This window comes from Chaetodon auriga, chromosome 8 (assembly GCF_051107435.1).
Source record: "Chaetodon auriga isolate fChaAug3 chromosome 8, fChaAug3.hap1, whole genome shotgun sequence".
NCBI classification, from domain to species: domain Eukaryota; kingdom Metazoa; phylum Chordata; class Actinopteri; order Chaetodontiformes; family Chaetodontidae; genus Chaetodon; species Chaetodon auriga.
The window spans coordinates 14,358,556-14,382,327 of record NC_135081.1 but is presented as its reverse complement, the minus strand read 5'-3'; the positions used below and the strand labels follow the sequence as shown (position 1 = coordinate 14,382,327).

At 41.0% G+C, this 23,772-nt stretch overlaps 2 protein-coding genes across 3 annotated transcripts; one reads left to right on the top strand and one right to left on the bottom strand.

Moving 5' to 3' along the window:
- The first annotated feature begins 273 nt into the window (after window positions 1–273).
- Window positions 274–3,377, top strand: LOC143325050 (uncharacterized). Its single transcript, XM_076737933.1, has 2 exons — window positions 274–660; window positions 1,391–3,377. The coding sequence occupies exon 2, from the start codon at window positions 1,422–1,424 to the stop codon at window positions 3,351–3,353; it is 1,932 nt and encodes a 643-aa protein (XP_076594048.1). The 5' UTR covers window positions 274–660; window positions 1,391–1,421; the 3' UTR covers window positions 3,354–3,377.
- Window positions 3,378–4,140: 763 nt separating this feature from the next.
- Window positions 4,141–23,743, bottom strand: kcnn4 (potassium intermediate/small conductance calcium-activated channel, subfamily N, member 4). Of its 2 annotated transcripts, XM_076737934.1 has the most exons (10): window positions 23,226–23,743; window positions 16,445–16,540; window positions 14,546–14,982; window positions 11,961–12,096; window positions 10,371–10,388; window positions 9,656–9,766; window positions 7,233–7,354; window positions 6,041–6,110; window positions 5,017–5,183; window positions 4,141–4,888 (listed from the first exon to the last, which is right to left on the bottom strand). In XM_076737934.1, exons 1-10 carry the CDS (start codon window positions 23,619–23,621, stop codon window positions 4,885–4,887), a joined length of 1,557 nt encoding a protein of 518 aa, XP_076594049.1. In that variant the 5' UTR covers window positions 23,622–23,743; the 3' UTR covers window positions 4,141–4,884. The 2 variants fall into 2 exon arrangements, with proteins under 2 accessions (XP_076594049.1, XP_076594050.1); XM_076737935.1 differs by lacking the exon at window positions 10,371–10,388.
- Window positions 23,744–23,772: the final 29 nt, after the last annotated feature.

Genomic DNA, 23,772 nt, shown 5'->3' with positions numbered 1-23,772 from the left:
CAAGCGCGGAAAAATGGAGAACAATTAAACTTTCCCTCGGATGCATTCCGGGAAGTGTAGGCGTCTCTCTTCCTGTTTAGAGACGGGAGAAATAGTTTGATTTAAAGCCTTCATAATATATTTTGTGTTAAAGGCTTCATAAAACTTCGACTGAATTGAAATATTCTGCCAACTAAACTTTCAGTAATTTGTAAGCATATCAAACGGGGAAAGATTGAGAAACTTCCCCTCTGCTGCATTCTGGGTAATGTAGGCATCTCTCTTCCGGTTTACAGCGGATATGGAGGACCTCTGTGTGTGGACGCCATCAGCAACATGACGGTGTCTTCAGCTGTGAAATTTGAAGGGTTTATGGTTTTTCTTTTAGTAATGGGCTGCTGAGTCCTATCTGTATCATTGTCGTCTGTACAGATGGGTGTGTTTCACACATAAATTTCGAATAGAGGCCATTATTTTTCCAATAACCCAAGTAATGACATACCAGGTCACGTTAACGCTAGCGATTTGTGTTTTTTTTAGGTAACTATAAACGTAGAGTAAGTGTTCGTTAACTGACTTGGACGAATCATTACCCTCTAGTTTGGAGGAATAAAATGAATTCATCTTCGGTCTGTGCTGGAGATAACAGTTTTCTGGTCTAGTTACTACTTGTGGACAGTGGTAAGTACATTTTTGTTGTGCAGGAGATGTAATATTAGGGTGTCATGTTACATGACTCAATGCTAACATGCTAACTTATTGTTAAGCAGGTAAAGTACACCATATTCACCCCCTTCGTTTAGCTTTTTAGCATGCTAACATCTGCTCATTTGCTCAAAACACAACCGAGGCTGATGGAAATTCCATTTTGCAGGTATTTAGCTATAAACGAAAGTATTGGACAAATTAAAATTTTGACCTGAGGATGGTGCTACATGAGAAGTCAGGAGATCAGCAAAGTAACTGTAATTCATCTTGAGGGAGATGTCAATGTCTGTACCAAATCTAATGTCAAAACAGTAGCTGAGATATTTTACTCAAAGCCACGAAAGTGAACCTCACCTCAGATGGTGGTGCTGGAGGAAGCGTCAGGGGGATCCACAAAGTCAGTCGACGTTTTCCTCTGGGGATGAATTTCTGTCTTAATTTTCATAGCAATCTGACACAACAGTACCTGAAGTATTTCAGAGAATGTCTGGCATTTTTGCTTGATAAATAACTCAAATGAACAAACATAATTTGAACTGATATCAATCAGTCAACTAATCAATTTATAGTGTAGTTGTTTCAGTACCAAAGTACATCCTAAGACTAAATAGCTATTTGCTGTGATACTTGTATTAAGCCTGTATTATGGATTTAGTCCCAGACAGTTTTAAACTGACTCTGTCCAATCTGCTTTAAATTGCAGACCACCCAGAGTTTGCCTTGACCAGCTCCTTATGTCTGAAGACTCGAGCAGCGATGATGAATGGTGTGTATCATCAAAAAGGAAGTGTTGGGAATGTGGCAAAAAATTCAGCAGCATAACAAGCTTGATGTCTCACTACAAAAGCCACAATATCAAAGCCACCTGCCACATCTGCAAGATTACTTTCCGACGCCTGACGTCACTCTCCACGCACCTAGATAATGCACACTCGCCACCTCTCTGCAAGAAGTGCCATCAGTCTTTCAGTAATGTGTGGGAGTTGAACAAGCATGCAGAGACGCATTGCATGGGCTCGGTGCCATTTCAAGAAGCTCCCTCTTTGATTTCAGCAGTCCTACACCAGAGTCAGAACAGTGACAACTTTTCTAATGAGACTGCACAGCAAACCACAAACTCAGCACTGCGTGGCTTAGTGTCAGAGTCGAAAGCTCAGCCAAGAATTGAGATGAAGCCTGGGAGACCTGAGACATCTGAAAACAGTGTGGAGTATATAGTGGGTGAAGATGACAAAGATATTGACATGGAAAGTGAAAAGGCAGATGAATCAACAAGCTCAGAGTCTGACGATGAAGATAAGACACGCTCTAAATCTGCAGACTTGTGTCCAGATGATCCAGAATCAGATGGTGGCTCGAACTCAAGTTCAACTGATTGTTCCAGTGACTCTTCTAACAGTCCGCACTCTAAAAACACCCCAGCAGTCCTCCCCAGTGTTAATAGTTCAATGTGTGCTTCATGTGGTAGAGGGCCATTTAGGTCTATGAAGCTCCATTTGCTGCACTGTAGTGGTATAAGGGTGAAATATCAGTGTTCACTGTGCAAAGAGCTCTTTCTAACTGAGACGTCTCTTAATGAACACTACATGCCTTTGTATTCCTGTAACATCTGTGGCCAAGTTTTCTCTCACGAGAACTCGTACCATCACCACCAGTGTCCCAAAGGAAGCAAGCCACCTTTGGTCCTCTTTTGCTCCGAGTCAATGCCACAAGCATGTAACATATGCAAATCCTTCTTCACCTCTGAGAAAACTTTGTTAAACCATGTCACCAGAGTTCACACGTCGGTGGTCAGCACCAAGGTGTGCATCATTACCAATCCATCAGTGCTGACTGATAAAAAGGTTTCACCAGGTGTCCCTGGTACAGCAGCCCAGTTAGCAATCGGTAGTCCGAGTGTTTTCAATCAGGTCATTAATGGAAAGCTCCGTGTGGGCCAAACCTATGCAGGGTCACTGTCCTCTGTTGTGAAGTCCTCCTCCCACACAGGCAGACCTGCCCCGATACCTTTGGCGTCTGCTGCTGCACCTGTTGGATTTGTGAAAGACGGCGCCCCAGGTCAGCCAACCGACCAGCCTTTAAACTGTCTTCCTGCACCTTTATTTGTCCCTGCCCCCAGTGCCACTGACACAACTCCAGCCGCTGTGGCCTCTGACCCTGTCTCCCCACAAATGCCCACTATTATGGCCATGTTTGAGAACGACAGCCAGGACGTGGCTTTGATGAAACGCATGAACACAGGCTGGCGCTTCAAGGCACCGCACCCTTGCAGGCAGTGTGGTGCCATCTTGAGGCAGCCCTCCCTCATCATCAGCCACCGCTACCTGCACCGAGGCCACCGCTCACACCAGTGCCAGTGTGGCCGAGCCTTTAAGCACCGGCTGCACCTCCTGCGACATTGTGTGCAACATGCGGAGACAGTAAGCTACATCTGCGTCAGCTGTGGGGAGACTTTCACAGGAGCAAAACTCATAGCCGAGCACATGAAGGGCAAGTCACAGAAAAAATCCAATTCTGGACGTAAATGGAAATGTAAAGTTAAGAGAAAGTGCAGAATGCCATTCACATGTGACTGTGGACAACTATTCTTTAGGCCTTCGGCTTACATATGGCACCAACTTCAAAACAGGACAAAAACAAAACGACTGAGGAAGCCCTTGAAATGACAAAGCACTAACGTACCTCTGGTTTATCTTTGGTTTGTGCACCGCACTTCAAAACAAGGTGTCAAAGGATCTTTCGCATGTCATCAGATTGTTTTAATTTTTGTATTACCAAGTGATAAAATCAAAGCAAAATCACACACACATTCATTCTTAATGGCTTTTAATTATAGTCATGTCCTGGATGTTTGCTAACATGTTTTCACCATGTGCAAATGATACATAGTAAACAGGATTAGAACAAGTTCCTCAGAAGTTCTTTTGACAACAAACCAGTGTTCAAATGAACCCACAAGGAACTTTTTTCAGTATTGGATTAAGTTAAAACACATTAATACTCCAGTTTATCCTCCAGAGAAAGAGTTAATCCAGTTATGCTATTTTTTCTCACAAAGTGCATTCTTAACAGTGAGATTTGTATGGGAGTTTCTGTGTCCTCTTGTTTTCTGTTTTTCAGATTTGCTTTCACTACAGCTGATCCAGATGTTATGTTCCATTGAGACCTTGTTGAGGTCTTGGTATTTTGGTCAAAAATAGCATGATTTTTTTTTTTATGGTTATGTAATCTTCAAAATTTTAACATTAAGGGTCCTCAATATTATGTAGTTAATCCATGTCCACTAGATGGAGCTGTTGTTTTGCTAAGAATTGAGTTTACATGGCAGCTTCTGCTCAAGTTTCATTGTTCTCAGAACAGGTGTAAACTGATGACTACAACCTTCAATGTAGACGTTAATCTGAGTTTCAGTTGACATCCCTTAAAATCCCAATGATTTAAACTTTGAAATAAAGATTTCTTCTCACAATACTTGGAAGTTTCGTTGCTTCTCTTGGTTCAGCGTTAAAATGCACCGTTAAAATGCACTGTTTCATTCACAATTTGGTGGATGGTTGAGAGGAAAGCACAGCAATGAGGAATTGTTACAAACTGACTTCTGTTCAATAAGTCTGTTTGCAAACAATAGCTGACTGTGACCAAGAACCTACTGATGAAAAAGAGGATTTGTGAGTTTTTTTTATAACTGGTCATGCTAACAATGAAACATTGCAAGAAATTTAAAATAAAATTAAGATGTAAAATATATATATCTTATTCCACAGGAATAAGGCAGTGACGGAGTCCATCAATGAAACTTTAGAAATAGTTAGCGAGCCCTGAACTGGCCTTTGACAGTGTGGATTACAAGGCTCTCCACAGTCCCTGTTTGAGAAGAATTCAGTTCTTTGTGCACCATCACAAACACTAAAACTGCTGAAAACAACAGATTTCCCAAAATGCACCGATTCTCCCACCGTGAATCGAAGTCTTACTTTGTCTGTATAATTTTACAGCTATGGGTCATTGTGCAGTGCACTCAGCACTGAGCCAGAAGATGAGATCTTGAGTAGGTTTGCCAGTCCTCCAAGTGGTTCAGCATGTTAAGGGCCTGGAGCAGCTCTGGGTGGAGAGGATTTACCATCTCACTTTCATGGATAGTGTATATATACCACTGAAGACAATTATCTGCCTCCGTAACAAGTGTGTGCAGCCATGTCACCTGCGAAAAAACAACCAAAATGTGATTATCCTTAGGAGGCACGCTCCCATTCATTTTAGATCCCACATCCTGCACTGTGTCGTTAGCAGATATGTCCACCGCCACTGAGAGCTGTTAGCATTGTTTACCTAATCTCCTGGTTGCGTTGCTGTAGGACATGAGACAGCAGCTCAGAGGTTTGTTGGAAGCAGCGGCTCAGCTCGTCCAGCTTCTGCTCCATGGAGAGGATGCGCTGTTCCAACTCCCGATAAGAGTTATTCCAATTGGCACTGAGGTCGCACATGATCATCTGCATCTGTTGAAATCAGCCACCCAAAGCAAGTGCAAACATGTTTGTATTTACAAGGTATAAACACAAGGAGGTCAAACTGCAGCCATAAACCTGTATAATCTTACTGGAATCTGTGCAGACACATTTTAAATGTGTGCTACACATATACAGTGAAACTTTGGACAGTCCATGCCTCTCACTGACTGACTGACTGTTATATTGTGCATGTGTGACAGTTTCAAGCCAAGTCACTGAGGCAGAGTTGAAACTACCCCAGTGTTGCCAACTTAGAAATGGTGTAACTTCATTTTGCAGCTCCTTTAGCAACTTGTTTTTTTTTTTTTTTAAAAAAAAGAAGCCAACAGCAACAAATGTGATTATTCTTTTAGTCCTCTATGCTCCCTTGGGCTGAACTACACTCAGTCAGCAAGAGAGCAATATGCTCAGTTAACAGACTGTAACTAACTGATTGAAAAGTGACCAAGGCAGGGTTTGCTTTTGTCATCTTACCAAGAGGCTACAGTTGCAGTGTGGAAAAACTAGGCTTTTTTCCATATAAATCAATCAAGAAAATGCATTTAAAAGTGCATAAATTACACATTAGTGTCTCTCACTGGGTAATATTGGGTTTATTCCACATGGAAAACCTATCTGGGCCTAAGAATGAATTCCTGACACAAATGAATCCTGAGACATTTTATGGAGATTTTTTTAACAAGCATTTAATGTGTCTGAACACCTAGCGATAAACAGCCTGTAAAATGCTGCGTAACCGTCTATGTAAGTAGTGAGTGTTTTTCGGGGGATCTTTGTCATCTTATTTGGCACAGGCCTTTCCAATGGAACATGTACAAAACATTCCAGTGACAGCTGCCGTTTACCTTCGGGAGGTCCACCATCTCGCTGACGTAATCTCTCAGTTTTCTTTGTTTGAGGCGTAAATGCCTAAATCTGTGCAGAAAAAAAGGTTTGATAGATCTCAGCCATGTGGAAGTATTTCAAACAAGTGTATTTTGCTCACATTATTTCAAATGTTGCACTGAAACACAGATACAGAAAATTCAAATGCAAGACCATCTCTTTTATTTAAATAAGCCAATGTGATGTTGCTGTGTGTAAATTTCAGGCTTTGAATGCTCCAAGAAGTGCCTATCTATGGATGAATCATCCTATTTTAGGACAAATGGATCAGCCCTGGCACATCAGAGGCCCCAATTTGAGGAAGAATATGCTTACAGCTGAGTATTCATCTACTCAACATGCAGGAGTCATGGAGAGTTTGTTAAATAGCTATAAAACATTGCCAGAAGGTTTTTGACATATAAACCTGAGGAAGATTTCAATTTAGTATCTTGAAACCACCAAAAAAGACATATAATACTGCAATCAAGCAGAGTGATGGAGTGATGGCCTCATTACAGTATACCCTTCTTAATCCCAAGGTGTGGAGGTCCCTCCTGCACATACTTTCCACACTGTATTTATTTATAGTGGCTCTGCCCGGTGTAAAGCAGGAAGTACAACCCTTCCACCCAGAGTAACACACACACTCACACACATAATCCTGTTGTCAGGATAATGAAGCATACAATCACACTTTTGGACTTCCTGTCTTGTGCAATCAACTTGCTCTTAGCAGAGGAGCTTGGGCTCAATAACAAGGAGACACAAGTCGAATGGAAAATATAATAGCTTCCATGCTCTTTTTCTTGATGAGCGACTCAGAAGAAGATGTATACAATATGTTGTGTATTACTGTCAAATTATACTGTAAAGAGGAAAAAAAAAAAAGACGTTACTTGCCAGTCTTGCCTTGAATTCTGTATAATAAAAGGGTGGACCCTTGTTCACACATGCCCTGCCCACATAAAAGAGGCAAACCAGTCTAATTAGTAATCTAAATTAGCTATTAAAAACTGTGACTCTGTGGTTAAACATGTTGACATGAAGTTAATGACCCGTAAAATACACATGTAAGGCACAGAAACCACCACCCACTCACATCGCTCACCCAGACACAAACACACACAGACATCTTGCCTGGAGGTATCTTTTTGCGATACAGTAACTCACACTCTGATGGCTTCCAGAAGGCATCTCTGGTGTCTTCGGTGCTCACCGCGGTTGCCCTTTGTCAGGTTTGTGCGGTGCAGAAGCCAGCATTCTCTTAGCACATTGGCAGCAGCGTGGCGGATCTGGAAGAGAGACAAAAACATCAGAGTCGACTGTGCAAACATGGAGGTTCCAGGAGCTGGAGCACGGTCACAAGAACATGCAGATAAAGTCAATTAAACTTGTAAGCTTGACTGACAAAAATACAGAGCACTTATTGTATCTTTTTGAGACAGAATTTGGTTGATATCAATCATTTTAAGACAGGAAATAAAAGCAAGAGTCATCTAAGCCAGCTGATTAAATCCAGGCAGCCCTTCCTGTTGAACCATGATGTTCTGTGATACTGATTTCAGATAAAACAGAACTATGACTTATTTTCATTTATGCTTCTCGTTGTGATGTTGAGACACTACAGGATTTCTCCAGTATCACCTTTATGCACTTTTCTCTTTGATTCTATTCACGTCTGTTTGTCTTCCTGCAGAAATCACTGTAAGTGCCCTGTGGTGATGTCACTCTGGCCCTGTTGTGAGGGTTATTAATAGAGGCTGTCAGTGTCTGCATCCAGATGTCTTCCCTTGTTCCCATCAGTGTAAATCTGGACTGGGACAGATAGTTCAGAAGAATGCACACACACGCACACACACACCAGAACAACGACAAGCAAGGCATTGAGATGCACCTAGCGACAGGATGCAGCCACCAGGAGAAAGGAAATGGTTGTATCCTCCAAAGCGGTGCACCTACCGCAGTCAGACACTGCTTTAGTTTGGTGAGAAGCTGTAGCACTGCATACAAAGCACAAACTGAAACTACGGTTGTCGGAACTCTATCAGTCATTACACATTTACAGTATGTTCCTAAGAAACTTTCCTGGTTTTATTGTGTTTCCTTGTAAGCTTTGATTTATCAGACACCTCCGTCTTCCCACCAATAAGCAAACATTTGAATCCTGGCCAAATGCACAAACAGAGTAAGTCTTCTCTGCAAGCCACCTCCACACACACACACACACACACACAAACACACACGAACCAGTTTCCTGTCCAATTGCTGCACCGTCCTGAACTGACACAAGTTTCTTTCCTGACAGAGATCAGATGATTTCCTCTGTTTGACGCCTTGAAAATGCTATAAAGAGGTTGGCAAACCTCATCTTCCTCCTCTTTTCCCACACTATCCCATCCTCTGGTGTCTCTTTTTTAAGGAAAAAAAAATCATTATGATAAGGCTCAAAAACCAAAACATGCATGCGACATGGAAAGCAGTGACGCTTCCATCCTGACAGCTCCATCCGCTGTAACATCTCTCGTGTTAGTCTTGCTGCACAGCAGTAAACTCTTGATGGAGGGGAGGTTGGGTGACTTTACGAAATGTTTCTACGGGAAAGATTATTTCACTATCACATAATTATCACCACAAAAATGCTACAAAATATAAGTCCATTAATATCTCATTAGAGAACCTTCATATGTAAAAATCAGTCTTACAACAGCCATGTGCTACACCTGTTGTTTTGAACATTTTAATGCAGATCTGTATGTCTTTGTCAGAGTTGGTATAAGAGCCTGTGATGTCATCATTTTGTCACATGACACGACCCCTAAGATGAAGAGTGAATTATCTGATTATCTTATTCAGCTGTTAATGTATGAATAGTTGTATGTATCTATCGTCATTAAATACTCCATCATAAATCGCTGAATTCTGCTTTAATGTGGTTTTCTATTAAAAGAGCAGAATTTTACATCTATTGGCCCATTCCATACAAACATATTTTGCATAACTTTCCAAGCATTTTCCAAAGCATACCAAAGTGTTATTGAGTTAAGTTATTGTTGTCTGCCAATGCAGTGCAGGCTTTTCCAATCATTCTGCACTTACAGCTGCATTACCACGCAACGTTCCAGCGACTTTGACAACAATAAACACAGACATGGTGTTCATTGTGATGGATTACCTAACTTAAACAAGTTTCAAGTTTCTGCGAGCTGATTTTCATACAGAAATTAGAGGGGTGGTACACTCAAAAATATAAAACATTACAGCAGGTTCTGAAACAGAGATAGCAGCAATATAAAATAGACGTGATTTGTAGTCAATGAGCCAAAACATACAAAAAATGCATATTGTCTTTGAAGTAACACTTTCAGATGAAGGCTGTCAGAGTGATGCAAAGGATAACAAAGGGCAAAATCTCAAGTGGAAATGGTCATGCATGTACATCCAGACGTCATATTTCTGATAAAGACAACTGTCAAAGTGTTGCAAAGACAGTGTGTTGCTTTGTTTCTCTTACAGATATATTAGAGTGTTTCCATAATGCAAACTAGCGCACACATTATAACATACTCCTGCAGAATAACTTCTTCTACTCTTACCCTTTTAGAGATCTGGATGTCCAGCATGAAGAAGTGCACATGTTTCTCTCCTTTGTTCAATGCCAACGTCTTGGTAACAACTGCCACCAGCATGGCAGTGCAGGCTACACCCTAAAACCCAACACACACACACACACACACACACACACACACACACACACACACACACACACACACACAGTGTTGGCATGGTTACGAATATATTTACCATCTGGCTGTCTTCTAAACAGTTTCTCAATAATCATGTAAGCACTGGAGATTGATCCTGAATACTCACATCAACATGGCAGATCTCAAGAGAAGCTGATGTTAGCTTTTACAGTCTGACTTGAAGTCCGAATTTGTCTAAATCCCCAACAGTCAGTAGAGTCTTGTGTGTTTTGCTCCACCATTCCCCTCAAGGGAAAGCACTTATTCAGAAAACTGAATGTTGATCTTCATACCTCATATGGTTTCGTCCAATAAATCAAAGTTATATTTATACAGAGAGTTCAATGGCTAAACACTGGCCTCTGTGGCACTGTTACAGTGCTGGTTTCCTCTGAGAATAGCTTTGTGCTATTGCTGGACAGGGAACTACAGAATGATGGTGAAGATTCAGAACGAATCACAGCATCAAAGTCACACAGAACGACATGTCATCGAAACACAGGCAAAACACTGCACTGATTTCATGTCCACAACAGAAAAATGAGGGAAGATCAGGAGACTTTACCTGTTTTCCTCTTTTCAGCTTGCATTAGAAACAGAGAGAAAGAAGGAGAGACTGAGCATGGGCATGGGCATAAGCACAAACCAGAGTTCTGAAGTTACACTTCACTCCAGCAGCCACAAAATATCTATCATTACACTGTCTGTGAAACCTGGGAGGTACTCTTTCCTTGGATCCATCTGCACTCAGTGATGGCATGCAAACAGTGCTGTCAACCCCTGAACACAGCTGGAAATTTAGTTATGGCTGGAGTGAAGCAGAAGTGCTGACCACAGAGGCTTTCAGCCATATTACAGGTGTGAGAGCCCCAGTGACTGGCTCCCAGAACTGGCCTGATGGGAGAAGGAAATTTATTTTTTTCCAAATCACTGGCACAGGTTGGCACACCCTCCTGTTGTAGTGGTGCCAAAGGCAATAAACCACCTAAAAATGGATATGGTGGAAAGTTTTCCCTTATAAGGGGGGGAAGCTTATAAAAACAAGGCAGATGGAGAAAGAGAGGGAAAGATTGTTTTCCACTCTGTCACAGAGGTGTCTAAACCGGACTCGTGCCCACATCCAGAGCCATGGCAGCGATTCTTATCTGCTTGCACCAGAATTTAGCGCAGTGAGGAGGTCTGTTGCCTATTCAAACAGCCACTCCTCACCATCAGTGACTTATTGTTTATTTAACTTTACTGTAACTGTTTTTTTTACCTCAAATATCACTCCATCTGTATCTCTGACCCCACCTTTTGTCAGTCTTAAGCTTGCCACTCCTTTGCATCCCCATAAAAATGCAATACTGTAAAGCTGTAATAGGAATAATAGGAGTAATAGGAGAAAAACGGCACTGTGTAATCAAACAATTTTAACTGGGTTCATTTCTTTCTCTACTTTCTCTCTAGGATATTTCACTTTAATCCATGATGAGATAAAGAATTAAGCAAATTTTAACCTGTAGTGTGATGTATTTTATCATATTTCCGCAAGATATGACAAGAAGAGATGTCAGCAAAGCAATGTCATCACTCAGCAGAATCATCTCGCTCCATACAGATGTTTTGCATGAACTGCACAGTGCCCACTGCATGCTGACAGTTTCCTTCCCTCAATCTTTTCATCTAAGTGGCTGGTACTGCCAAGGTCCTTAATTTACAGCTGTGATCTAGATCACACACACAAGGGAATGAAGGCATTCAGATCTGTCAGCACTGAGGGTGTGCAGCCGGGCAAAAGACTTCTACTGTGTCCAAGATAACCAGTGGACTAATGCAGTAATGAATAGGCTGGGATGGAACGCGAAGGGTGCAGGAGAGAAGTGAACTAAACTGAACTGACCCGATATGAAATGGGAAAAATTAAATAGGAAAAATGGTGGAAGAGTTGCTGCAATGGAACAGAACAGAAATGGAAGGGAAAGAAGCAAACCAGAGAGGATGATATGGAACAGTGTGGAACAGAATAGGGCAGAACAATATGCAGAACAGAAGGCAATAAAATAGAACAAATCCGAACAACATAGAAATGAATAGACTAGAATGAGAATGGAAAAGAAGAGAAGACAAAGGAAAGGAGCAGAACGGGCCAGAGCATCAACTGAATAAAGGTTACCATGACTCCAGTGAAGAGACACACCGCCTTGCCACAGGAGGTGTGGGGCGCTACATCCCCATAGCCCACTGTGAGGAAGGTGATGGCTATGAGCCACAGGGCCGTATCCATGCTCCCTGTCGATTCTTCAGTCTTCCTGCAAGGAGAGAAACCAGGACGAATTTGTGTGAGTCCCACTGTCTCTTAACATAAACAAGACCCTTATGAATATTTTATACAACCCCAGCCATCTTAAATCTTAACATTCATAACCACTTTCAACCTCTGTGTGCAAAACCAAGTTCTTAAAGATTACTATTTTTAACAGGATTATTTTAGGCGTCTGCAATTTCCTTCAAAATTTCCTTGAAATAATGATATAATTCACTTGGTTTTATAGAGAAAACAGAAACAAAGTTCTGAGACAGTTATTTAAGTTTTGTTAGTTGCATTAAGTTTATGACCAATTTTTGATTTGATTTACTGTTTAAACCAGATTGCATATTCATTCATTATTAAATTATGAATTTTATATGGAAACCTTATCTTCCACATAGGAGTGGGTGGTCGCTAAAATCATCCATGACATCACATGTAATTTGATATTGAAATATCAAGACTAAATATGTACTGATGTAGAAAGTTTCCTAGAAAATCAGTCGATTGATGATTGATGATGTGAAATAATGTCACTGGAAGTGTACAAATTGATTTATTTTCATGTCCAATTATCAATTTCCTGATAACTAGTACCAATTTACTTTATTCCAGCTGTATATCAGTTCATTGGAACCTGTCACATAAAGTGTTAACCCGGTGCCTCAACCCAACCCTTTGGTCTGAATTTGATAAAGGTGTTGTCTGTTAGTCAAACAGTGTTATCAGAGCAGATGCATACAGTAGTGACAGAGGAAGAAAGGAAGTGAATACCAGCGTAAACTTGTAAAACACAAGTCAAGTGTACACTTGGTAGAAACCACACAAAGAGGTCACACAGTGTGTGAGAGTTCATCTGTCTCCTGGATGTGGTAATCAACTAAAACAGAAAATGGCTGATGTAACAGCTCAGTGTTAGAAGGTTTGGTGGTCTTATCAGCTTTCAGTCATGAGCTCTTTTATTACTCTTGACAAACCACAACATACAAGACTGAGAAATGTGAAACTGAAGAAAAACCCCCCATTAGGGTTCAAATGAACAAATGACCTCACAGTGTTCAAACAGCTGAACAGACTGCAGAGGATAAGGCTGGCGTTTAGTTGGCTCACGTTATAAAGAGCAATTTGTTAGAGTAACAAAATAGAATATCATGATTATCAAATCAGTTATTAAAAACGCATTCTGAACAGGAAAGTCAAATTGACCATCAAGGTTTGATGGGGAATGTTAAACTATGAAGCACTTTGTTTTTTTTTTTTTTTAATGTGCATGTGTGTGACGGGGAGTGGAAGTTTGGGAGAAGATATTAACAGACAGGGCTGTAGTGTTTGTGTATGTGTGTGTGTGTGTGTGTGTGTGTGTGTGTGTGTGTGTGTGTGTGTATGAGAGAGAGAGAGAGAGAGAGAGAATGTTGGCATCTATGAAAGAGAGTAAAACACTGAATTTTACAGTGAAAGCAATCTATTAGTGCAGATGCAGTTTACTTTGTAAATCATTGTTTTACTGTCGTGCTACAAAACACCATTCAGCAACATTTTTGTATATTCTTTCAGATATCAACATTTCAGAACAATAACTGAAATCCTTTCATTTAAAGAAATGAAAAGTTTGCATGCTCAGCTGATTTAATTCTACTTACTTGCTCAACCAAGTAGTTAAGGTTCACTGCCATAAAGGAAATACAGGACGTTAGTTTTAAAACATAGAAAACAATAGTGATCGTTGTGGAACATTTTTCTACGTGTTGGATCCGATTAATATTTATCGAGCTCTCTCATAACACTAGAAACAATCAAGAAAAGATTCTGATATGTCAAAGGAGTATGGCTTTTGCAGCCTGATGACACTTTAGGCTAAATTGAGTTTAAGTTAAATTCACTAGATGTCATTGTTCTGCAAACAGTTCTGCAGTAAAAAAAAATATATGCATGCTGTATGTCGGGAAAATTGTATTGAAGAAAGGAAAACACATAAGGAAATACACATATTTGCCTTCTTTATCAGAGTTAGGTGAGAAGATTGATACCGCTGTCTCTGACTGTGGAACTGCACCCAGCAGATAGTTAGCCTAGCGTAGCACAAAGACTGGAGGGGGAAACAGCCAACCTTACTCTGGCCAAAGGTAAAAATAAGCCTGGCCACCAGCCCCTCCTGGAAGTTCCTGCTCCTGGCCAGGAAAGTGGTCTGTCACATAACCACCTGTAAAACCATTTTTACCTCCACTCTAAACAGAGCCACACTCGCTGGCTATCCCTGTATCCAGTGGTGCCCCTGGTCCATCACCATCATATAAAGAGACTCAAGTTTGATGCAAATGCTTAGGAGTCTCTTATTTGATATCATGCACTAATTGCACTAGTCTTTTTTTTTTTTTTACCATTAGTCAACTAGTGCAATTTTGTGATGACTCTATTTGGACTGATTACACACATGTAGTTCTCTTCCCTACCTCTCACACAGAGTAAGCATCCAGGAAGCTGTGAGCCAGAAGAAGAGGATGAAGACCAGCAACGTGCGTCCCGGGTATTTGTTCATCAGTACCTTCAGAACAAAGCGGAAGGTGAAGTTGATGTTGTTGAGTGAGCCGATGCTCCTGTAGGAGGCGCTCAGCAGCACTTTGCTGTGCAGCAGGATGGTTCTGTGCACCAAGTACAAGCGGAGGAACATGAGCATTGATAAGAGCAGCTCCATGTTCATCAGGACCTCGCTGTGGTGTTTGGACACACAGGGCGCCACTGAGGAAGAGGAGTTGACATGGAGGCTGACCTCCAAGTATGTGCCAACAGGATGGATGACACAGACTAACAACTCCAGAGTGATCACAAGAACCCTATGGCTGGTCACGGCAATACGCCAGTCCACCTGGTTATGGTCAATGATGAACAGCTGAAAGAGAGGGGAGCAGTAAAGACAGAGAATGAGAGAGAAGCATAATAAACATAATAAAAGTGCAGATGGAAATGGAAACAAGTGAAAATACAGTCATATATTAATGTTAATATTTTAATATATCATGTGTGGATGTCTTAATATCACCTGATATTAGGTGACAGTACCATCAAAGCAAGGTGTTATCTGTTTTGTTGCACCTGCTGATCTTTATGATACAACTGTTTCATCAAAGCTCGGAATGAACAGGTTTAATCATTCTGTCTGGACAACAGTGCAGTAAATTCACAGTACAACACAAAGCAAACAAAGCTTAAATTCCATTGCGAGGCATGCTCGCACATGCATTTTTGTGTGTATGTGTGTGAAAAGATTAAAAAATGCAAACATGTAGCTATCTATAGTGCACAATGTTTACATGGGGCTATGATAAGAGAAATGCTTTTCTTCCAAAGATATGAAAGATATGAAACCACGGATATCCACCAGGAACCCATGAAAAATACTCTGTTTGTATGAGTAGTTCACATCACAAAATGAGAATATGTTCATCCCTGAATACACAGCTTTGTGGTGACTCGGTTTGTTCACGAAAGTAAATTTAGCAGCTCACTATCCTCAGAACTTCTCCTTCTCTCTTCGCTCCACTGATTGAGACTTGAAGCATCTTGATGTTCTTGGCTTGATTCAGTTTGTCATCTCCGACACCGAAGAGTAACATCAGACATCGCTGAGCACTGCCTGTGTGTTTAGTCTCCACCCTAAACCGGTCCTCTCTTATCTCCTCTTCACACTTACATGGACCCTGCTTGTATCAGACACACATGGCTCGTCACACCAAACTGAAAACACTGTAGGTGAAAGTATATTCCCAGCAGCCTGACCAAAAACAGTTAAAGATACCTTGAGTCCTGAAAAGCAGTTCAGTATTTATTATGACTGCGCGCACACAATGCTTTCTGCACTTGTTCATACGGCACTTTATTGAATACGCATGCTGTGAGCGTGTATGAGGGCGAACGAAAGAATGTTTACTCTGTTTAATTTCAACCAAATCCCTTTATGCATATTGAATTCACACACGACGGCAGCAAGCCATGTGGATTGGAAAAATATTGCTGCTGCAACATTGTGTTTGCCTGTGTGGGCTGAGGTTTTCATCCAGGGCTTTTTCGGCATACAGCAAATATAACACAGATAATCAGTGTTGAGGCTACCATCAGCGGACCGAGAGCTCTTTCTAAAACTATTGCCCTCAAGTACCTCTGACAAAGTATCATTCTGACCACTTTAATTTGGAACAAACATAGCTGGTTTAAAAAGTGATGCACAAAATATGGCAAGTTGAGCACTGAAGATCAACAATGCACCTATGCATGCACACACACAGGCCCTCACTTGGCACATCACAATAAGGGTGTACAGACTGCTGGAAACAAAAGAGAGAAGGCAAACTCACCCTGATGTCTTTATAGTGGAAAGCTATAATGAGGACCAGGAGACACCCAGTGGACAGGCTGATGGAACAGTTGATGATTAAGGCAACTTTTGAGCCCTAAGAAGGAAAGAGAGACAAGGGAGATAAGGCATAAAGAGAAGGCTTTCTGCAACAGCTGGGATTTGATTTCTTTCCACTGATGTCCTCCATTATCACGTGTTTTTTGAAATTGCTCCTGTGTCCACTGTGGTAATAACAGGAGTGGAAAGAGTACCAGAATATCCAAGTAAAGTAAACATGCTTATTAGAGGACTAAGATTAGCTTTAAAGAAAATTACTGAAATGAAAGAAAGAGACAGCGACTTGGTAACATGTGTCCACTGCAGGCCAGCGTGGCCTCCTGACCTTTACCACACTCTCTGCAAAAGTTAGGGTGGAACTGTCCCGGGGGATGTATTCTATATAAGTATTTTGTGTACTTACATATTACATTGCTAGTTTGTCATGCTAAACCTTTGGTGCATTAAGTTAAAAAAAAAGACTTCTTCCAGTAACACACGTACAAAATTAAAAGAAAAATATCAGTCATAACAGTATACATACTGTATAGCTACAAAATTTTAGTTATTTTGTGTCTTTATATCAAATATCAAAAGAGATAAGAAATAAGTCAACTCTATCGTGGTAAAGGGATTTTTCCTCAACTTCAAGTCTCTCTTCAAGAAAGTAGCCAAGTCAAATATTTCATATGTGAACTCAGCATTCGTGCCCTGTCAATGTTTAAAATCAATTTTTGTTTTTATGTGTGGTTTCCAGCAAAAAGGGCAAGAGAAAACACAATAAAACTTATTTTCCCTGACATTATTATCATTTCAATATGTACCCTGAAGCTTGTATGCCAAGACACCAAAATGCACCTATAAACAATGCGAAAAAACATTAGGCCATATTGAGAAAATCAGCGTAATGTAATGTTTTCGTTCTTTTTTTTCACAATTTGGAATGGCTATTTTCCCCAAAACTGTACTGACAGACCAACAAACGAGAGTGTCTAGACTGCAATGACCTGATCCCTCACCAGCTCTACACCCTGTATGAAAGGGGCATTCTCAAAGGGCTCAGTCCAGGCACCAATGGAATGAGCTTCACCACTTTGTGAAACACATGATTGCATAAAGGATGTTACTACATGGGCTCAGGAACACTTTCTAAAACCAAGTTGTATTTATGTTTCACACAGCGTCCCAACTTCTTTGGAATCAGGGCTGTAAATGAAATGCTCTTGGGTTTTGGTCTGCTGATTGGTGTATTTGTCATGATGCATTTTGTGACATTTTACACACTAAACAGTGGTCAATTGATTGAAAAACGACAGACTGATCAATAATGAAAACAATAGTTTGCTGCAGCTCGTACTAGCTTCTACCTTTATGGAGGATCAAATGCTATTGATCTAGGATTACATGCACGTTAAGATACGCTTCTGAAAAATGTTTTCAGTAAGAAGTCTGTACCTCTGTATTGGACTGTGCTTTCTACAATGATTACCAATCAATCCCTCTGCTCTCAAAATAGTTTTAACCATCATCTCTTTAGAGTAAAGGTTTCCTTTGCGTAACCGATGATTTAACTAATTTAAATGGAATATCCTGCTGATTGTGTTATAACAGCATGCCTGTAAGCTTCTTGCCTTTCCAAAAGGAGCTTCATTAGAAATATACAGTATTTAGCCCTAATGAAAGTGGAATTACTGATTCTGTAATGCACACCAAATAAAGTACTTAAAAGCCACTCAATTATAGTAACAAGAGTGCTTGTGATTAAATACTTTCCATTGCAGGGAACTGACAGCTGGAGACAAAGATACACACACTATGGCTTGCTCCTCATTGTCTCCATGTTTCCACAAACTGAATTAAGTACTAAAGCATAAGCCTCTGCCATACGACCTTGATGTCAGCAGGTTAAAGAGGAGCTATACCCTTCATTCATGCATCTCAGAACAACTGATGCAACGTCAGTGGAAGTTTTTAACGGGAAGTGCAGTTTAATGTGGTTTACAGTTAAAAAGATAATTACAAACTCTCAAACTTGAGGAAACTTGAGCGTGTAGGTGGTACGGTGTGACGTCCGTTGGCAAGGTACCCCATTTTCCACAGTTTCTCCCGAAGCATCCACATCATGTCTGTATTTCGTCCAGGGATAATTAGAAGACCCCACAAAAGCTCAACATTTCACCACATTCCATAACAGAGAGTTCAACAACATGTTTCTTGCCGAGTTTCTAAAATTGTTTTTGTAACGTTTTCCTGTTGGAAACAGTCATTTCAGGCCTGGTGAACCTAATTTGGGTTAAACTTAACACGGATTGTTTCTCATAGTCTTGGACGGTCAACGATCCACCGTCATCCGGACAGGCCATCCAAGGCATAGCAATAAATAATAAAAAATTCAAATAAAAAAAAAAAAACACTGAATCCAATGTAAAAAGAAGGTGGTCTGGTTTGTAGGTACTGTAATAAATAAATACTTCAAAATAAATAATACATGCATCTGACTTTAGTTTCCTAATTTGGTTTGTTAGTGTGGCTTCATTAGCTCTCATGGAGATTCTTGTGCTAGAGTTCACTCATGGAACTGGAGGCATCCTATAATAAACTTAAGGATAGGCTTACAAATAATACCCTGCAAGAATTTTACACTGATGTAGTGGACCAGTCATAGGAAAGGAGACATCACAGCAGGTAAAACATTTGTTCCCTGGTGACAGAAGATTATGGGTACTACATAATAACTGCTGGGTGCTACAGACACCTGCAGTGTACATCTCAACATTTTGTAAGATTACAGGAAGAGTGACTCCTCGTGCCAGTCAACTGTGTATCTATCAGCGGTGATTTCTTGGTTGAATGTGTGCTGATGAGTGATATCGTGGGACTGATGTTTAAGGAGCTGCACCTCGTGTGAGGGAGACAGTGTACAGGAACAGGTGTGGCTGTGTCAGAGATGAACGAAAACCTGCAAATCACTCATCCTGAAAGACCACAGCTGAGTAGGATACTTGCACCTTGCACAACAGGTTTTCCATCCGGGTCTGTGGGACTCTTAGCTCTGCTGGTTTTCTTTCTTACTGGCTTAGTTTTTGGTGAGTCCTCCAGAAAACTAAGCAGAATTCACAACTACTACCCTCATATCATGATCTTTTGGAGGAGGACAGTGATTTATGATAATCATTGGATTTTTATTATGCTATATTAAGTTTGGGCTTGTTTTGTTTGGGCATAGCTGGGCAGGTTTTGTGTTTTTTTCACCTTGTTGCTTATAAAATACACAGGATGTTGGTGTTAGGGTAACAACATGTTGCATTTGGGGCAGACAGACAGCCGACACAGCATGCTGGTTTGTGGGTGAGTTTGTCTATTTCCATGTAGGCCGTATATGTAAGCTATGTACGGTTTCGGTGTGTGTGGGTGAGTTGTGACCGCACTATAGCATCCTGGCTCATTCTATAAAATATGGTGCTGCCTACCGTTGAAAAAGCTCCATATTAACGTTGAAAACTTTTTTTTAACAAAAATATGGCAACAATGGAGTTTATTGTTTTAAACTTAAAAAATACACACTTACATTTTTTAGGTGTGCATTTAGCAACTACCTGGCGCAAGGAAATTGTCATCCATTATACAGCGTCACCTTCACCAGCCCTTGGCCCGGGCCAGGTGGCAGTTTCAAGAATCGAAGCAAATACCATGTAAAATCATAACTGTAGATCTCAGGCATGAAGTACAACCCTGATTCCAAAAAAGTTGGGATGCTGTGTAAAACATAAATAAAAGACAATGTGATAAATTGCTCATTCTTTTTGACATACACTCAATTGCAAACAGTACAAAGACAATATATTTCATGTTTAATCTCACCAGCTTTTTGTAAATATCTGCTTATTCTGAATTTGATGCAGCAACTTATTTCAAACAAGTTGGGACAGGAGCAACTAAAGACTGGGAAAGATGTGGAATGCTAAAAAAAACACCTCTTTGGAACATTCCACAGGTAAACAGGTTCATTGGTAACAGGTGATAGTATCATGATTGGGTATGAAAGGGGCATCCTGGAAAGGCTCAGTCGTTCACAAGCAAGGATGGAGAGACATTCACCACTTTGTGAACACATGATTGTGTCAAGGATATTAGAACATGAGCTCAGGAACACTTTGTAACACTGCTGTCAGTAAACACAGTCCATTTGCAGATGATTGCATTCTACTTTATTTATGTTTTACACGGCGTTCCAACTTTTTTGGAATCAGGGTTGTAACTAAACAGAGGATAAAAAGCTGAAAGCTGAAGGTCAAGTGATGTGCAGAGTGAGAAATGTACAATGTAAGCAATTAATACAAAAACATGTTAGGCATGTTAAAACATAGCAACATATAATCTCATGAAAGAAGACACAGGTAGTACCTTCAATACAGCACGGTGAAAAAGACAAAGACAATCTGACAAATATAGAGAGTATTAGTATAAACAGTAGTCAAGGCAAGCATGGAGTGATTATGTATGATGGTAAGTCCAGCTGGTTGAATGCTTTTTAACCATGTTTGAAGTTTATATGCAAAGGAATGGTAAGAGCTTCTGCATAATGGAAGGATGTTCCAAAACTGTAAACATTATGAACAACATATCCTCTCATGCTTGAACCAACTAATCTAGCCCCAAAGTTCCTCTAAATTGTGAATGTGATAAGTGGGGGAGGTGTCAACCCGTTAAAATGTTGCATATCAAACAAATGTGACATTTAATTCAATTTTCCCAGCAAAGGATGCCATATCTAGGAAGTATATTTTAATGATGGTAGCCTGTGCTTTTCCTTTTATTCTCTTCTTTTAAATACTGGACATCATGTGCTGCTTTTCAGTCTCGGTCTGTGGATATAGTTTTTCATTGTAAAGTCGTTGTGAAGGCATCAAAGAGCTGCAGAAAAGATGACAGGAGGTTGCATCCAGGTCAAAGTGCACACTGCTGGCTCAAACACAGCCTAACTCAAGACATAGAGACTTTCAGACTGGCAATACAAACACTCTAATTATACACTAAATGATGTGGAAAGATAGCCTGAAGTACTGTGAGCAATTTCTCTGCAGGGGAAGAGGTGAAATGTGGAAAAACGTTCCATAAATAGCCCTGTTTTTCGTGCATAACCATGAAAAGGTGATTTTAAAATATAACTTTGTAGACTGGAGTTAACTTTGATAGGCACGCAAGTTAGGCAGCTCCAAAATATCCTGCAGTAAAATTAAAAACGCCTTCAAAAAAATAAAACAGTAATGCTGTAGTGCACAACTAGCCACCTTTGTTAAGACAGCCCCTATGTGACCAAATAGTCAAGTCAGTCCACAGGGGAGGAAGCTGTCCCAGCTCACACTCATGACTTGGACATCACATGAAGTTTAAAGATGAATGTTGAAAATGGTTATATAAGCTATGGTTAAATCAGTAATGCAACCTCTCCAAAATAATATGCTTTAACTGCAGCAGAGAACACTTTTCCAGTGCATCAGCATTTCCATGGTACCGAAGCTCATGCCTGTTGTTAGGAATGGACAGACAACACCTGTTCCTGGTTCATATTTGTAAACTGGAATAGCAATGTCGTAATTGTGCCAACGGCGTGAATTTCACGACCGTGTTTCTCCGGGTCCAACTCCCTGAACACATCAGGCATATTTTGGAAGGTCAGCCCATATTTCCATAGGTTTCTCAAAAGATCGTAGCTGATGTGAGTTTAGAAATGTGGGGCTCTTTGACACCGTAATCAATCACTGACTTCACAGCATGGAGGTGGTCTGATGTTTTGCAGCATGCATGAGAACTTTTTTCCACATGTGGAACTGGCGGGTGCTGTAGGAAGTCAGGGGGAGTTAATAATTTGTTGATTGTGTGGCCTGGCATTGTTATCCACTGAGATCTGCATGTTAATGTCATGAGGCTGTGCTACCAAATAGTGCGTCTGGAAATGGAATAACTAATCAGGGGGTCACGGAGGTTCAAAGCCCAGGTGCAGGTTTTGCTGTTGTGCTGCATGGGGCTTGGGCTGTCAAGGAAGCTGTTATGACAACAAATCGAGCCAGTTGTGTAAGTGTAGTTTCTCTGCACCAAATATGATTAACTGTGCTACTGAAGTATGCCATAATAAAAGATAGCATGGTTTAATTTAAATCTACTCATTTGTTTGTATCAGTTTTATTATAGTGTGAGTGAAAAGCTATTTTGAGCTATTGTAGCTGCTACACACGGAGTTAAGGAGGAGCACAGCAGCAGGCCGGTTGTTAACAAGCTTAGTTCCACTCCATGATGCTGAAAGCAAGATTAGCTTGGCCATTATTTTTATAGTTTGATGATGAGTTCAAGAGCCATCGCTAAAATGTCCCGACCAGCTGACAAGACTAAGTGGATTTAGGTCATGTTGATGTCAGCTTTGGCAGCTTTACAGAGCATGCACCGCTGTGTAAATGTTCTAACTCTGCATGTCCTACAAGTTAAAACCCTTTGCAATGTGTACAGAAGTGCTACACGTTACATTAGCTGAAGTTTTACTTTGGTTTGAGAGACATTCACTAACAGAGAACTGCATTGGAAACAGAGATGTAGAGCGTGGAGGGCTACACCTTTAAGTCCAAGTGTCAACAAAGCCACATCTCAAACTTTTCCAATCTATTTCATTTGGTTATGCAGTCGATCCTACGTTGAAGTCAGCTTTGATCAGCTTTTCACTGGCTTAGACATTAGTGTAGTTAACCTACCTGTTTATTATTGAAGGGACACATCTCGACGTGGATAATCATGAGCAGTATCCCGAGCACAGCAGTGCCCAAAGCCAACGCGCAAAGGCGCTTTTTATCCTCTAATAAAAACTTTCGGTCTCGCAGTCTGTAGAGGTTGTCTCCCTCCATCGCAGCTGCCCGCTGAGACAGTGGCACGGACACTTCAGCCGAGTCTCCGCCGTTTCGATTGATCAAGCCATCGCTATTTACACAATCCACTTTGGAGTCGCCGTGCAGGCTGTAGTTTGTCATCTCCATCTCCAGAGCGCATACGAGACGTCCGCCTGTCCCTCTCTCCCTGTCGTCGCTCTCCACTGCTCCGTTCTCTGCCTGCCCGGTCTCCCCTTTGCTTTCCTCCCAAGTTGGGGGAGGCATAGTCCGATGGGCGCACTGTCTACCAGGCCCTTCTCTCGTTTGTCGCTCATCGAAGTAGCGGGTTCACCAATACACTTGGCCTCTAATACACCCTCACCTTAACACTCCTACCAACCGGCGCAGCGTGGTTACGCGCACTGATGCTATTTGC

Coding starts and splice junctions, on each gene's coding strand:
- LOC143325050 (XM_076737933.1), top strand. CDS start 1,422: ATGTCTGAAGACTCGAGCAGCGATGATGAATGGTGTGTATCATCAAAA.
- kcnn4 (XM_076737934.1), bottom strand. CDS start 23,621: ATGCCTCCCCCAACTTGGGAGGAAAGCAAAGGGGAGACCGGGCAGGCA. Junction 12,097..14,545: donor ATGCTTACTCTGTGTGAGAG/GTAGGGAAGAGA, acceptor CTCTCCTTGCAG/GAAGACTGAAGAATCGACAG. Junction 5,184..6,040: donor AGATGGTGGACCTCCCGAAG/GTAAACGGCAGC, acceptor TGATTTCAACAG/ATGCAGATGATCATGTGCGA.